Consider the following 17,226-nt stretch of genomic DNA (forward strand, 5'->3'; position numbering starts at 1 on the left):
AAAAATTACTTTTTTATATTACATTTTTTTATTAATTTGTTATATTTAATTCATGGCTGTTTAGGCATAAAGCACTTATATATATCAAGCACAGTAGACTACTGGTGGTGAAATAAATAATTCCGACTTACAAAACAACACAAAATTACATTTATTTGTATTTCTTTGACTTTATTTCCAAAAAATATGAAAACAGTTGAATGCTGACTTTCACATGAGTTCATACCTCATTTTTACAGTCTATGGTTCATACACACAGGCCTTTCTCTCTCTCTCACACACACACTCTCTCACACACAGACACACACACACACACACACACACAAACACACACACACACACACACACACACACACACACACACACACACACACACACACACACACACACACACACACACACACACACACACACACAAACACATATTCAGGAAATAACATACATTTCTTTTCTGTACAGTGTACATTACAGGCAAGATTTTAATAAGCATTGTTTAAACCCAGACAGTACATTTCAAAAACATCCCTTCACCAACATCCCTTCATTTATAGAAAGAAAGAAAAGATTACAATGGATGTTGAATTGAGATTGGATTTGATGAGAAAGATCAAAATGATGCAGATGTGATAAATAAAGGCTTTATATGGAGAGAAAAACACTGAATAAATACAAGTGACATTTAATCAATGAAATATCACTTTTTCAACAACATAGAATAAAGAAAATCAAAATTTACAACTTGAGTATTATCTTGATAAAGTGACACATGGATAATATAGAATATTGGTTGTTTGTTCTTCCTATCACACTTTTAAAAACCTTTTACATTAGGCTAGCTTTTGCCTTGTTGTAATAAGGGATATTAACATGACATTTTGAGAAAATTGGGCAATCATTGTTGAAACCATGATAAGAAAATACCCAACACTGAATTCAAATTTTCAAAGTATCTATCTAAAAAGTAATCACACTAAGAGTCCACAGTGTCTGTGAGCTGCTCTGCGTCCTCCTTGCTGTCTGAACATTCAGATGGGATGAAGCAACCTGAGTCTCTGGGACAGTCGCTGTCTTCTTCCTGTAGACTGTGGGGAGATCTGTGCTCCTCCGCATCCCTGACATCATCACCTGCGGCCACAAACCAAATGGAATTAAATCAATGTAAAAAATGTCATAATATTACAAGTTTCTGTTTCCACAACCACATTAGAGAAGATACAATATGTGCTAAGTGCTTTAGTCAGTGGAAAGTAACATATTCAAATGTGTAATGCTGATTGTTGTTGTTGGCTTACTGGGAGTGGCCAAATAACCCAAATATTTAAATAACTTATGCAGTGTGACTTAGCAAACAGCAGCAGAAAACAAGTCTTCCTCTTAGATATATCTCAAATGTCCTCTTTGACTTTTAGTTTCCACTCTCTCAGAGTAAAAATATTCCACAATATTTTTTTTATATTTCTACTTCATTGATGGAAGCTACTAATCCTCCTGTCCATGTTGCTAAACTATTAACCTAATGGAGGTCAGCTTGATTAAATTACTGGCATCTCATGTGAGTCAACAAGCTTGGCAGGGTCACACTGCAGCCATCTGTTTAGTCACACTGTCACCCAAATAGAAAAATTACAATCACCATTAATTTGCCTTGTCTACAACTGCAATGAAACATGAGCAGACTGAACATAACTAGCAAGTGGATGTTGTTCCTTCTTCATACTGGAAAGTAGTTTTGTTTTCATTCACACAGCGCTGAGCAGCCTTCTGCTTCAAGACATCAGATTACAGGAACACCTTCTGTCCCATTAAGCACTTTCAATCTGAGTAACAGGAAATAACTGATAAGCCTCCCACTTTGCACAGGTTTGTATTTCTCTTCTGTGTGGCAAAAAAGTCTTTCACATTCACATAAAAAACTTGTTATTCTGCAGTACAAATTAAATCGCAAATAATTTCCAACCGAGTTGACGAAGCAACAATGAGCGACATTTACATTGTTCTATATTTTATGTTCAACTTAAAGTTCATATAAATACCTTTACTTTGGCATCTCTTGCTGTTTATGTGTCACGAAAGTCACTAAAGTTTTTGGTATTTGGTAGCTTTTGGCTTGGTCAAGCAGCTTTGGTAGTTCAGTGCATGCTTTGTTTGGTTTTGTTTGTGTGAGCTTTGTTGATGTAGCTAGGTTACCTCTTTGCATGTGTGTCTCGCTATGATTTCATTGGCTAATGGGCCTTTGGTTTAAAGGAACCTTTGGGTATGCTACTTTGATTGGCACTTATTTGATAATTCCAGCTCTGTCTATTTATTAGTTGGGAGTTTGTGATGACTGACCATTGGGAGTTTGCTTTGTGAAGCTGCAGGCCATGTGTTATCAGGCACTTGTGAGGAGGAGGGGAGGTTTGCAGCTTCAACACCTCCACAGCACACGACACACATCCATGCACTTCTTTCATCGCTGACATTGTTGATCTACCCACTACATTTGTTTTATGTTAACTTTAGTTTATAAATTATGTAACCCCCCTAATAACATTCATTGAGCCAGTCTGTGACACAACTATGACAAGTAAAAATGTCTGCTATGAAAAAAAGCAATATGTACAGTGAGTCATAACATAAGACACCTAAGAATAATAGAGAGCCTTCACTTTCGAATCAATTTATTGTCTTAGAGTGATCATCTTACTGAAAATGAACTACACTTTTTATCAGTTTTTTAGTTGACCATGTTGCTGTTTAATGAAGCAGTAATTATTGATCTTTAAAATGAATTGTGGGTAATTTATAATACAAGTGATAGTCATTGCTTGGTATGCTGCTCACCTGTGTAGCGGCAGTCAGCAGCAGCAAGCAGCTTGCGTCTGTGCTCGGGGTCTTTGACGTTCAGCTCTATCAGGTGTTTCTCCTGCAGGTGCAACAGGTCCTCCACTGTCTGGTAGCCATTTAGCAGCAAGGCAGAGGCATACTCCTGCAACAACAGAGGTGTTTCCTTACCATTAACCCACACAGTGTATTTGGGTAAAATAAAAAAAGAAACAGTGATGTACACATTCACCTTTCATCTCTTAAATCTCTCTCTATGCATCAAGTTTCAGATCATGTGTGGTACAAAGTATTTGCAAAGCTACGGTACTGGTTTTGCACTGGAGACCACAGAAACTTGATAATGTCATGCAATGTGTATTTTACCTATATACATCTTTGAGGTTGAGTTATAAAAGTATCGTAAATTAGAACTTTTTAGAACAGATTTATTTTTGTTAGATTAGGTTAACAGCATTAGTGAAGTTCCGTACTCATCAAGGCATATCCCTAACATATCCTTTTACAGTAAGTAGTGTGAAGTCACTTCAATTGTTCAAACTGTAAAGATGAAAAGTTTGTATTTTCTGTATTGGTGTTTGACGCTAGTGTTTTTACTCTCAGTGTGTTCTGAGTGACAGTGTGTGTCATCTCAGTGAGAATTGTTCATAGTGTTTGGCTGCACTGAGCCTGTTTTGAGACATGTGTGAAGAGTTGTGTTGCTTTGAATGAGTTCTGAGATGAGTTAGTTCAGGTGACTGTTGGTAGTGCAGACTGTAGTTTGAGTTTTTCACATGTGACTTCAGTTGTGCCCAGTGTCGTTTAGCAATCGAAAAAAAATGTGATGCTGTCCTCACCTCGAGATTCAGTCGCTCCAGTAACTCCAGCAATGTTTTAGGCCGAGGTCTTTTGCACAGCTTCTGTTGTCTGATCTTGGGAGCTTCCTCTTGTTCCTCTTTCTCCACCAAAACATCTACATATATGAACTTAAAGTTGCCCACTTTGTTGTTAAGCATGCCTGTCCAGATGCCCATCGGAGGCTTACTGATGATGTTGATGATGTCACCGACCTTGGAAAAAATGATAGTGAATGTATAGAATCATGAAAATCTTTATCTTTTAAGATAATAATTGACATCAGGGGATTGTCACTGCACCACATATCACTGCACAAACAGTGTTGTGTCTCACCTTGAGTTTGAGGGAGTCTGTGTCATACGGGCTGGGAACAAAGTCTGTGTGGACGCGAGCTCTGCCACAGAACTGTCCCTGATAGGAGCCGTCCTCCTCCAGCCTCAGACTGTCTCTCTGACCAGAACCGTTGGACTCACTGGTCACACCACCTGAACCCACAAACACAACACGACACAGTATGATTACACAGTAGGGGTTGTCTAAGAATATTACCTTGTACTGGACAAATCACATGGATCAGCTGACTTCCAAAGTATTTTGTTTGAAGAATCATATAACCCCACACGTTCATTCACTATGTGGGCTAGAACAACCCAGAACTATTTGGTCCAGACTTGCAGTGTATGCAGGATGTGCAGATTCTTACTAGAAGAGCTCTGGCCGCTGTAAAGACTCTCTAAGGAGTTGCTTGTCTTTGCAGAGTTTTTCTCAGCTGGTGGGACACTCTCTGTCTCTGCCTCTGGGTCTTTGTCTGTGTCATCACCCTGCGAAGGGAAAGAAAAGATACACCGTTTTTTTCGTATGATTGTTAATTGATTATAGATGAAATGAACAAAAGTGTGCAAACTCTAGTTAATTGATCAAGTATATCTACATGAAAGTGAAAGACAACAAGGAAACTAAAACAGACATCGTGAAAGTTACAGAGAAACTCCTCTTATCTCTCAACAATGTTACAGTAAAACACAAAATTGCAAGAAGATTTAAATATCGGCAGCGACAGCGTCATGTTTGAGGATGTGGGTTTATAAGTGATGAAAGCGATAAGACTCTTGAGAAAAACAGCAACAGAGTTTGGACTTTTACTGGATTTTTTGTATCATTTGTGCTCTCAAATAGTTGATTTATGTGTGTGTTGTGTGTGTGTGTGTGTGTGTGTGTGTGTGTGTGTGTGTGTTTTTCATTTCATGTTTATTTGGGACAGATGCTTAGACATAGACATTTGTGCAACAAATCTCCAATGTACAGCATCACAGCATGTATAGCTATTGCTCATTTCCAATGCCTGTCCCTAGAAGGGCTTTGTGTGTGTGTGTGTGTGTGTGTGTGTGTGTGTGTGTGTGTGTGTGTGTGTGTGTGTGTGTATTTCAATGACTTACTGCCTCCTCAGAAAAAGACTTGGCGTGTTTTTTGCCCATTTTTCTGCGCATGGTCAGAGAAATTGCCTTCATCTTCTTCCCAAGTCCAGCTGATTTGTTTGGGTCAAAAATCTCACAGTCTTCTGGAAGCTGTGTAAAGAGAGTTGGTTTACTAAATATAGTAGTACTGTGATATCAAAGAATTTGGCTCCTCATATTTTTACTACTTTTTTTTCCATACAATTCGTATCTCTGCTCCATCAACAGAGAGTAAAATGCATCACTTCCTGTGCAGTAAAGGGTTTTTCCCAGTATAAACCTTGTTTTGCAATGTCACATTTTTTTAATACAAAACACCTCAGAGCACTATGGCTGCACATATTTGTGCAAAAGGGGGAAATCCTTAATGCAAAAGTTTTCAATTACTTTACATGACCACTTGTTGGTATGTTACTGACTATTAACTACTATATATTTTTTCTATTATATGACATGGTTTGCCATTATGCACATACAAATGAAATAAAAACAAATCTACAAACCGCAGTTGTTCCATTTTCCTCTAGTTTGGCTTGTGAAGAGTGATGTCTGAGACCCTCAAACCTGCCAAAGCTGGTGGAGCGCTGTGGGGAGGATTAAAAGACAAAGGATGTCAAAGAGACAACTGGCACGTTTGTGTAGCAAGGTTTAACAGCATTACATAACATCAAGTCATTGGTCTTTTGAGTCCTTGTCGAAGCTGTCCCAAGGCTCAGAAGTCCTTACAGTAAATACCTGCTGCATTCACTCTATGACCCGGGTGGATGGTCTATTTTTACTGTATATATTGTCTATTAAGGAAAGCTAAAATGTTCCAAATGTTTTGCTTATACACTGTAAACCCAGATTTAGTTGTAATTAAACTTTTAGTGGCCACTACTTATTCTTTCATGTTTTGTTAGAACCATATTCATTACTAAATCACATTCTTTGTTTGTAATAATCAGCATTATTAAGGATTAAGGATGTTAAGTTTCTGTATGGGAGGTCATTTGAACTGTTCTGTGCTGAAGTGATGCAAAGGCTCATGGGAAGAAAAAAAAAATGTTCTGAATGGTTTCAATCTTAGTTAAAGTGTGTTTTTATAATGTTCTGTTAATGTTTGGGGTGTTCATTTATGTTATCTGGGTTTTAGTTTTGTATGGTTGATTTAGTGTTCATGTTTATCTACATTTATTGTTGCACCATGACCGAGACCGAGGGGTCTGATCGGGTCTGGGCAGCGAGTAAGTGTTCCTTCATAAAAAAACAGATTGGAAGTTGTTGACTGTCTCTGGTATTATACTCTCTATACAGCACAGCACATTGGAAAATTTTGCTGTTATAATGATTTTTAGTAATGACTACTAATGTTAACTTTTTGTCTACTGCATCAACTTACTGCTTTGTGTTAATACAACTTAACCTGTTAAGTTTCACCCTTGTGTAAAAACTTAGAGGGTTTAAGGCAACGGGTTTCCACCAAATTTCTAGTAAAGTCAACTAATTCGAGATAGCAGTGTAAAAGCAAATGGAGGGCACCTCGAGTGTATGTACTGTACATGCAGGCAGCCAATATTTAGTCTGTTCCAAGATTGTTTTGAAATGAGAGCTTGTTAAATATGCGGTACATTTGTGGTCATGTAGGCCTATCAAATCATGTTGCAGGTCATGTGGCAGCAGAGAGAATATTTTCTCTGTACAGCTGCACTGGCAATCATGTCAGTATTTAAAATGAGTAGATAAATACATACATAAAACTGTTACATTTACAACACTGGCGACATGACTCAGAGTTGCTTTACTCAGCTCAGTTTGAATTCTTTCCTTCTTTTTTTAAATTTTTCATCAAGCTAAAAGTCATCATAATCTCTCCCGACTCCCCATTATTTCCAAAATAATTATATAAATGAGTAATCCCTGGAAATCCTGGTTAAATATGAGCTCCATACTGCTAGAAAGCCCTCGTCTGATGTGTATTTTAGAGTCTACAAATACAGCGGTAGAATTGAAGGGTTTCTTTTTAAAAAATTTTAAAAATTCTTCTTCTACAAAGTTTGTAGCTGTCTTTTTTTTAAAACATTGGTCATTTTTAAATTGACGATGTCAAAAGTGACACTTGATATCTTCCTTGCCCATAAATGTCATATCTTGCCTCCTATTATACTCATAATTTGTTTCAATTTTCACCTACCTTCGGCTTGCTGCTCTTTGCTTTGTCTGACACATTGGACGCCGTCCTCTGTAACATTTTCTCCTGTTTTAAGGTTATTGTCAAATCTTGGGCCTTGCTTTTCTTTTGTCTTTACCCCACTCTCCTGACAGTGAAGTGTTAACTAACACTGAGGCTGCCTGTCTGATGGGCTGGCTGGCCCACTTCCTTACAACACACAGGATGTGAGGCAATTGACACTGTGTCTCTTCTAGCAGAATCACTTTGAAAGGGAAAAATACAAGTGCTTGAGTTTGCATTTTGTGGCCCGCTCAACAAAAACAATAAAACCACTTCCAGGAATGGCTGCATTTAGGTTTTATGATTGTGGTAATTGTGTGTCATATCTGCTACTGTGTTGCATTACTGGGGTTGATCTGCTCAGAGTTGGGCTGTAACGTCACCAAGTATAGCTCAATCAAAAAAACACTGGAGTGAGTGATAATATATTAGGTGACATTCACATGAACAAACCAGCAATATAGTTATTCTACTAAACTTTACAGGGAAAAAGCTGTTTTTTTATTTCATAGATAAAATAGAAAGATGACACATACAAATGTAAAAAGAAAAAGTTCGATATTCCTCAAAATGGCCTTTTAATAGCAATGGGGAACTTGGTTATGGTAAATTATGCTGGAGTAATTATTCTATGCAGTCATTTCCTAATGTGGGGTAAATACTTTTGAGGAAGTGCTGATGTATGACAGAGGAACAGCTGAAAGTGGCACATCAATTGTGTCGAAAACACTTACCGGTTGATCTCTGCTCTCAATATGAAAGTGGAAATATTTCATGGTATGTCTTAGAAAAACCAAAACATGAAAACGAGATGTGTCTACAGTAGATTTTAGTTTTTAGACAAGGGTTGAAAATCACTAAATAATCACCTGTAACCCTATTACAAAACATGGCCTCCCCGGTGAGTGTGAGGCAGTTGGTTGCTCCACAGGATCCGACATTACTGTCAGTCATTCCTCTGGTGTTGCCATGTGGGGATTTGCCGCTATATTTACATTGTGGGGGGATTTCAATGCGTCAGTTAAAAAAAAGGGAATTCTATAGACAAAACCATTGCCTAATCCCACAGCTTGCAATCAACCATAAACTCATGTCGATCCAGATTAACCCTTCTAATCTATTACCTCTGAGGCTCTTGACTCCCTGGAGAGAGAGTTGTTCATCTGACTAGTTCAAAATGAGATATCAACCATTTAAAAAAGTCACCTGATCTTTGTTGAAATATTTTAAAGCACTGTCAGGGAGGATTCCTAGTTAGATTTTAACCAGAACTGCAGAAGTGGATTGAATTTGGATTTTCTAAAATGCAGCATCATATTTGCAGTGTATGTGCATTAAAGTATAAGTTGTAAAAGTATGGCATGTTTAGAATCTCATAGTATTGAAACATGTCATTGGACATTTGATCGACCATATGGTACTACTGGCCAAAAGGTACATGCGTGAGCAGAGAAAATGGACTTGTAGGACTCGTAGGAGAGCATTAAGGCCAGTAAAGAGGGAGTACAAGAGAGTCTTAACCTCTACACCATCTCTTCTACTCTTAAGAGGCTTCATGGCAAATTAAATTACATTTTACCCCGACAAACCAATGACACTATAGATCCATAGGAATTTTGTAATCTCTACACCGGATCATCCTTTTCATCTTAGACTATTTCCTCCACAACTCATGTTAAGCTTTAACTGCTTTGTGTCACACAGGGCGGACACTGCACATGCTCACTGAGAATCAGCAGAGGTCTTATGCTTTGAGAGATCTCAAGTGCACGCGAAGGCACTGACCTTTAAGGTCAATCTGCACTATTGTGTGGTATTTACACTGTGTGACTATTGATCCTGCTGTATCGAACAGCAACTGACTGAAAGAATCCCAATGGGAGAGTCTAAGATTAATCTAGGAATGAATTACCAACTGAATCCCACAGTTGTCCTTCACATGCCCTTACAGCAAGGACCTGCCACTGGGTCTGTGGGGTTTAAAGGTCCCATATCATGATAATTTTCAGGTTCATACTTGTATTTTGGGTTTTTACTAGCACATGTTTACATGCTTTAATGTTCAAAAAACATATTATTTCCCGATACTGTCTGTCTGAATACACATGTATTTACCCTCGGTCTGAAACGCTCCGTTTTAGAGCCTGTCTTTATGCTGCCTCCTGAAAAAGCCCAGTCTGCTATGATTGGTCAGCTTTTCCAGGTCTTCCGCATCTGCACTCTCGGAGTCTCTGCACCAGTCAGCCGGGGAATGATTGTAACGGCACTGTAGTGGCACTTCCTACCTATATATATAGTACCGTAACCGTACAGAAGTCCTGACGGCTCATTTAAAGGCACCATTTCTGAATACTTTGAATACATAGTTTTGATACTGATGTGCAAATGTGCATGATGAAAAGTTAAGCATCAAACTCAGAGCATGCTCAGATCTCTTTCAAGGACTAAGGGGCCATCCACACGGAGATGCTTTTTGACGCACGTTTTGCATCGTTTGGGCCGACCATCCAAACGAATTCTGTAAACGTACTGCCTGAAAACGCACTTTTTTGAAACCTGGTCTCAAGGTGAAAAATTCGTAAACGGCTCTCGTTTGGCTTCGTTTGGATGGCGAATACGAATACGTCCGTATCGATGATGTCATCGCCACACCCCTCAACCTCTAGTGCACGGCCACACACAACTTCACTCACTGCGGTGAAGCTAAGCGAGCATATCCCATCTCCATGGTCAAACCAGCTCACTTCATCTAGCTAAATAGTTTGTCTCTGCTCTGCAAGTCCTGGATTCTACACAAGATATATTGCTAACGTTATGTAGCTAACGTTAAACATCGCTAAAGTAGCTGACCGCTAAAGTAGTGACCGCTACAGCAGCGACGTAACGTTAACGTTAGCTGCTATGGTTAGCTGTTTATAAAGTGGAAGTAGACAACTTATCAACTAGCTAGCTAATCTGTCTGCTTATCAACTCCTTGAACGGATTATAGTAATTTTTACCATGGCTTATTGTAGAAAGGCAAGAAAACTTGTAGATTATCAAAAAGACATTGTTTCATTGATGTTTGTTTGACTGCCGATGTTAGCTAGCAGAACTAACGTTAGCGTGCTAATGTTAGCTCTGCTAGCTAGCGCGCTGCAATCATGTCCGATGGCAGACAGAATTGCTAAATAAAAAGCAATTCCAACAGCACATTATACAATGTCAACAAAGACACGTTTTCTTGTGGCGGCCTTTATAAAATGAGCAGTGGTAAAAGTTATTATAGTCCATGGATGTATTAAGAGAACGTTAGTCTAGCTAGTCATGTTATGATGGGAAGTGGAAGTTAACTAAGCTCTTTTTCTCCGTTTTTAGGTGAATTCCTGTAGCAGAAACAGCGCCGCCTATAGGCCTGGAATATGAAGTAGCGTGTTGAGTCTTTTACAAATGGTTTCGTTTGGATGCAAACATTCTTGAAACGAATCCAGGGAAGTAATGTGCCTAAGTAATGTTTTTTTTAAAACAGATAACGACCAGCAGAAACTTACATTTGGTTCTGATAGATCCACATCTGTAATGGATCGCGGCACCTTTGGGGGAATCTGGGGTTTACAGTCCCGTCTCAAGCTGTCATCCTGGGCTGTTTCCTGCTGCTGACTTCCTTCCCACTCCTTTCCAGGGGACATGGTGAAGTCACGGGAGTGCACGCGACTGCGGCAGGTGTGCTGGATGGTCCCCCAGGCAGGACTGCTGTCACCTGGGTTGCTCCAGCGGTGGTGATGGGTGTGGGTTGGCGTCGCTCCACCAGGGAGGGTGACCATGTCTATGCAGCGTCCCGGGGTTGCATTCTCCTGAGCAGGTAGAGTGGAGGACTTGCCTAGGTAAGGCCTCCTGTCCGACATGTATGGCACATCAAGATAGTGGGGTCCCATGGGTGGGCTCATAGCACATGGTGGGGAGTGCACTGAGAGAGGTGACAGAAGAAAACATGAATTTAATATACTATAATATATTAAAAACTGACATTTGACAACTTTCTGAGACTGGCATAATGTCAGTGATGTTGATATTTAAACTGGTGTAAGACTTCTGCGTCATGTTGCTCATTACAGCAATGCAGAGTGATTTATAGTTCTGCATTTGCGCTAACCACTGAGTGTCGTAACACCACCACAAAACTAGGCTACTTGGCAGATTTACACAGTCACTCAAAGAAATACTGCTTTGTCTCTCTTCAAACATTTATATTCAGAAGTGACCAATAATAAAGACAGTGAAGATATTTTCTGCCCTAGAAACGGCTTTGCTAGATGAAGGAGACTGTAAGACCACTTTACACATCGAGGCAGCACCGGAAAAAAGTAAAAGGGATATGAAAATGGCCAAACAGACTAATTAGAGTTCCTGTGGTGTGTCCTTTGCCCTTGTAATCCAAATGTGTAGTTTAAACTGATGCTTGTTTTGCTATAAAGCAGTCTTGTGTGTACCTATACTGTAGGGACACTACAGACACATACACTGAAGGCGTTGCAACAAAGCAGAAGTATTCATCAGAGCACAAAACTTGTGAATTAGAGTTGCTACAGTTTTACAAATGCTGCATGGGCCTGTTCCAATAAGCATGAGTATAGTTTAGTCACAGCTTGGGCATTGAGTCATACAGACGCTAGAGAGGTCAGAAAGGACAGTTTAATCTATAGAGTAGGGAAATGGTATCCTTATCTCACTGTTGTTTTATAAAGTTGTCTCACCTGTGGAGTTGTGACTCTTCTTTGACCCCTCTTTCCCGCTCTTTCCACCTGGTTTCTTTCCAGTCTTTTGGTTTCTTTTGACAGCAGGTTTAAACTCTGTCACCACACCATTGACATGGACACTCTGGAAAGACGCAACACACAACACATATAAATATTTAAATGTCTAAATCTGTAAAATATGACACCTCTTCTAAATGCTAAATAGAACATAAATGTTATGTTATGTCATTCATGTAGCAAAGCTCAGTTTTTAGCCATGCTAGTGGCATGGCTCGAGGGATGTGCCTTTATAGTGTGTCTGTCGGTCAGTCTACCATTTGGTCCAGATTGAAATGAAACTGCCATCAACTTTTGTACATGCTATACATCCATGGTCCCCACAGAATCACATTTTTGTGTTTTAGTAAAATATCTAAACAACTATTGGATGGATTAGCATGAAATTTGGTACAGCCATTCACGTTCCCCACAGGATTGCTTTTAACAACTTTGGTGAGTCCTTCACTTTCCATCTAGCGTTATCATCAGGTCAATTTTCCAGTAGCCTACTTTGGTTCATAACCAAACACCTCCTAAACAATTAAAACAATCCCATCAGCATGAGCTGTAGTTTGTGACAATTAGTAAATGTAATTAAAATGTTGAACTTGGTAAACACTATACCGGCTTACATCGGCATGTTAGCATTATCATTTGAGGATGTTAGCATGCTGATATTACCATTTAGCTCAACGCAATGCTGTACCCACATTTTTTGGTGGTTATTTATAAAGAAGGGTAAACACAATATCCAATACCAAATCCCATTTGGGTCACTGGTCCTTTCAGCAGCCAAAATTGTGAGGCGCTGGGAGTTGCAGCTGATCCACTACTGGTAAACTCTGTTTTGTTTGCTTCTCACTGTGATTGGCTTTAGTCAGGCATGTGGCCTCTAAACCCTCACCACCCAAAACCCCAGACACACACACACACACGCACGCACGCACGCACGCACGCACGCACGCACGCACGCACACACACACACACACACACACACACAAAGTCCTCTTGTTGTTTTAACATCTCTCTCTGCCATGTGGACCAGCGATTACACAGAGGGCTGAACCCTTGGACCATCTGCACTGTATTAAAACCAGTCTTTGAATAAAACCCAATCAGCATTTATGTTAAATTATTGTGCCATTTAGGCCACCAGAGTCTGGATGTCACAAGCAGGTGGCAGCTTGAAACTCCTAAGTTGACACAAAATGACCTGGTGTGCCATGTGTGACCATGAGACTGCACTTGCCAACATGGTCACGTCTACTGGTGCAGCAATAGGTTTATTTTACTGCGATGGACAATGATTTAATTTAGTGCTGTATTAATAACTGTGGTGCAGAAATAAAAAAAAAAAAGAAGACAAGAACATTCTATAGTGTCCAATGGGATGGGTGCTGGATCAAAGAATATCATAAAAAAACAAATAGATCCGCACTCCAAATAGCTCCCTGTAGAAGTTTCGAGCCCACGGCTCTTCCTCTTTCTCAGATTTCTCACTTCTCTCCTAACTACAAAACTATTAACTGTTCCACTTGGATCTTAATTATATTTCTATGTTACCCACATCCATGCCATGAAATATGTAAGTGAAAGCATTCCAAACATTTCTGTTTAAATGTAACATAACAGTGTTAGCATCAATATTAAATCATCAATAACTGAAGTTGGCTGACAAGACTGCAGTGAAGCTTATTTGTACCTGGCTTGAAGGCGGTTTCTCTTTTTTCTTTGTGCCAGAATGATGGGCTCCTTTTCCTTCTTTGGTTTCTGTTCTGTGTTTAGTCTTCCTCATCTCTAGGGTGACACAACATATTACACTATATACATAATTACAGGTTAGTGAAACACTGGAAAACCAAAAGAAAAGCCATAGCTCCCAACAAGAGGTTACACAGGAAGCTGGTGTATCCATGTATTTCAGCTACTCCTCAGGATTATAGAACATTTTTACATTTTTTAAGTCTGTCCTAAAACAATAGTCAGTTGACCTTATGGACATTGAAATGGGTTTTGCTTGCTGTAATAATTGTTTCTGTTTATACTGTACATTAAAATATCCCTTCTTAATGTGTTTCCAATGGAAGTGATGGTGAACAAAATCCACAGTCCTTGTTGTGTACAAATGTATTCCCAAGTTTATCTGAAGTCAGTATAAGACTTTGGCAGAATGAGGTCATAAAATTAACTGGACATCTTCCATACAATTGTCTCTTTTTGTTTCCTCAGACAGTGTTATTATTATTATTATTATTATTATTATTATTATTATTATTATTATTATTATTATTATTATTTAAAACTCCACTGTAAATGATGTGTGTGATTTGTTGTACCATGTCAGTACCTTGAGAATTTCTCCTCCACAATCCCAACAGCTATAGAAAAGGCCTGCCACTGCTTTGGGTTATGCGTCATGTATGATCATTGCAGGCATGTGTAACATTATTAAATACTCAATAGTTTGGGGTACAAATTTGGTAGTTGATTGTTTGGCAAACCCAAATTCAAATGAACATTGGCATATAGATTATCTAAACCTATTTATATTTTTATTTACCTTCATTGTGATTGTTGGTGATGTGGACTAAATCTTCTTGGCTTTTGGCGGGCTGCCAGACTGCAGTATTACAGCCGGGGTTATCTGTCGTGTAGGGAGACAAAATCACAAACATTTTTTAAGGGGAAGATCGGGGGAGGGGGGAGGGGGTAGGCCACAGAGACACTGAATGAAATTGTTTTCGGACAGGCAGCCTTGTAGATTATTGGAGTTTTTAATCTAAATAATTGTTTTAGCAAAGTATTGTTTTAGCAGTTTTAAAAAAAAAAAGTTAATTATTTTACTGTAGTCTTGCTTTAAGTTTATGATACAGGTGAATATAATTTTTGGACATTATGTTTATTTCCCCTAAACACTAATGAACACAATGCAGATCTTACAATCCATCCAGCAATAACAAAACACAAAGGAAATTGTTTGTACTCACTCAGTGTTTCATAATCTGATGCAGATTTGGATATGTGTGTCCTGAGTAAAATTAGCAAAGACATATAATATTACACAGTTGCCTTCTAGTTAGTGTTTGAAGATTTGTTCTAGCTCTTTAGTTTGACAACAACCCCACTGATATGATGGCTCTTTATAATGTACAGTTATTTAATGCAAAAACAAAATATGACAGAAACTCTGTAAAGAAGACGACCATATAGCACATAAATCACACGACAAGTAGATTATGTGCAGAGGTTTCTTTCAAAGTAAAGCCGGGTGAGTGAAGGTGTTGAGGCGACTGGGGGACTAGGTGGGCCTTGAATCCGCTTAGTCTAACGAACCCAAAGCTATAATCTGCCTCCTGCTTTCCGTTGCCACAGGGCACTTCTTCTCAAAAACATCCACCAGCAATCAAACTAAACAATATGTTAAGCTTTTTTTGTTTGAGCTGCCAATCCCTCTTCTTAAGACACAGCATTGTATTGACCAGACCAAATGAACTAAAGATAAGGATGAGGAGAGGAGCAGTGCTGAAGAGTCCGTCTGCTCTGCTGCAGGAAGGATTTACAGTATTAACCCTCAGTGAAAATAAGCAGGGAGCCTTTCCTTTCAAGCCATATTTTTACTCTATGGTAAAGCTCTTTCCCCTGCACAGTCGATTTTCTCTGCAGTTTGCACGCACATCCAACAAAAGAAACAGAGGGATGCCTGAATACCTGGCAGGACTACAATGTCAATGTAGTATGTCAGGAGCAAGTAACACAATAGACAATATATTTACCTGTGAGCTTGGTGCCACTAGTGCCATGTAAGCATGTTTGTGTCTAACTCTCTGGTGTGCTTACCTTCTTTTCTTTTTATTAGAGTTGGTCCCCTGCTGCATAGGCGTATCCTGAAAGAAAACAAAGCATTTTTAGTCAGCTGTTGTTTAACAATCTGTGCAAAATATGCAATTTCCCATCATATTCAAATGGATTTGATGAATAAATTATTATTCAGTGAAATTTAATTTACATGACAAGCTTGATTCAAACAATCTGAATGGTCTGGCTTCAGCAGCAGCAGCAGCTGTCAACTGGCTCTGTTCATCATTTTATAATCAGCTTTATTTTATAGGTACAATCTGGTGGGTGAAAGCCCAAAAGTCCCAATTCCTCTGAGAAATGACCCCATACAATCTGGTCACGATTGTTCTCATGGCTCCAGTGTTCACAATCTGTAAGACATGCATGTGTGTGTGTTGACACACAGTATGCTTCCGTCTCACCATAGAAATAGATCTCCCAGAACTTCCCCATTTTGTGTTGTCATCCAGCAGGACCGCTGGACTGCAGGAGCGGCTGCAGGAACGGCTGCATGTGCGGCTGGAGGAGCGGCTTGGGACGGACGGTGTTGGGCGGTCATCACTGGAGCTCTGCACCACCTCATACAGGCTGTCCATAGACCCCTCCTGATGCCATGTGGACAGACAGACAGACACACAGCTGTTAGACGGTTGAATTTTGGCAGCAGGCTTGATTTATGAATGGATTTCATGTTGATTGAGTTTCTTGATTAAGTCTGATTAGTTCTTTGGTTTGATGGAGCACATATTGTGTACGTATCAAGAAGGATTTATACATGTAGGTTACACACTTTATGTCAGTGGTGAGGTAGTACCATGCAACTGTAAAGCACACACATCAGTTTGAAGTTTAAATAATGGTTGTTCCCAGAGCATAAAACTGAGAAAACCTAAAGAAGTGTATGAGATAGCCCACATAAATATCTGTTGCGTTGTAAACAGACACAACGCATCACAATTAGAGTTATGAGGATTTGATATGACTGTAGGGACATGCCGCTAATGCTGCTCCAAAGCTCTTTTAAATGTGCTTGGATGAACTGGAGGATTGAAATTCCTCAGTACAGATTTCTGTGTGGATTAAAATGTGTTTGGTTTGTTTGGATTCCTTCTAGGAACTCGTCCTTTCCATACAATGACATCTTATCGCCTCACTGGACAGACGGACATTTGTAGTGGCAATAAAAGGTTTAGTTTACAATGTTTATCGGTTTATAAGATCAGCTGTTTCAGGTTTGAACTCTTATAATGGCCCATGTAGGTCGTGTTGTCTTCCTTTTTTGACTGAA

At 39.3% G+C, this 17,226-nt stretch overlaps 1 protein-coding gene across 2 annotated transcripts; it reads right to left on the bottom strand.

The window, feature by feature from the left end:
• Positions 1-127: 127 nt before the first annotated feature.
• samsn1a (SAM domain, SH3 domain and nuclear localisation signals 1a) lies at positions 128-7,487 on the bottom strand. 2 transcript variants are annotated; one of them, XM_078246609.1, is made up of 8 exons: positions 7,288-7,487; positions 5,618-5,698; positions 5,097-5,225; positions 4,362-4,481; positions 3,994-4,149; positions 3,660-3,872; positions 2,824-2,968; positions 128-1,125 (listed from the first exon to the last, which is right to left on the bottom strand). In XM_078246609.1, exons 1-8 carry the CDS (start codon positions 7,342-7,344, stop codon positions 971-973), a joined length of 1,056 nt encoding a protein of 351 aa, XP_078102735.1. In that variant the 5' UTR covers positions 7,345-7,487; the 3' UTR covers positions 128-970. The 2 variants fall into 2 exon arrangements, with proteins under 2 accessions (XP_078102735.1, XP_078102736.1); XM_078246610.1 differs by having other exon boundaries at positions 3,994-4,145; positions 4,364-4,481; positions 7,288-7,486.
• Between the last annotated feature and the right edge of the window lie 9,739 nt (positions 7,488-17,226).

Source organism: Sander vitreus, chromosome 3, assembly GCF_031162955.1.
Source record: "Sander vitreus isolate 19-12246 chromosome 3, sanVit1, whole genome shotgun sequence".
Classification (NCBI taxonomy): domain Eukaryota; kingdom Metazoa; phylum Chordata; class Actinopteri; order Perciformes; family Percidae; genus Sander; species Sander vitreus.

Coding starts and splice junctions, on each gene's coding strand:
- samsn1a (XM_078246609.1), bottom strand. CDS start 7,344: ATGTTACAGAGGACGGCGTCCAATGTGTCAGACAAAGCAAAGAGCAGC. Junction 5,226..5,617: donor AGGAAAATGGAACAACTGCG/GTTTGTAGATTT, acceptor CTCTTTACACAG/CTTCCAGAAGACTGTGAGAT. Junction 2,969..3,659: donor TGGAGCGACTGAATCTCGAG/GTGAGGACAGCA, acceptor CTGTTGTTGCAG/GAGTATGCCTCTGCCTTGCT.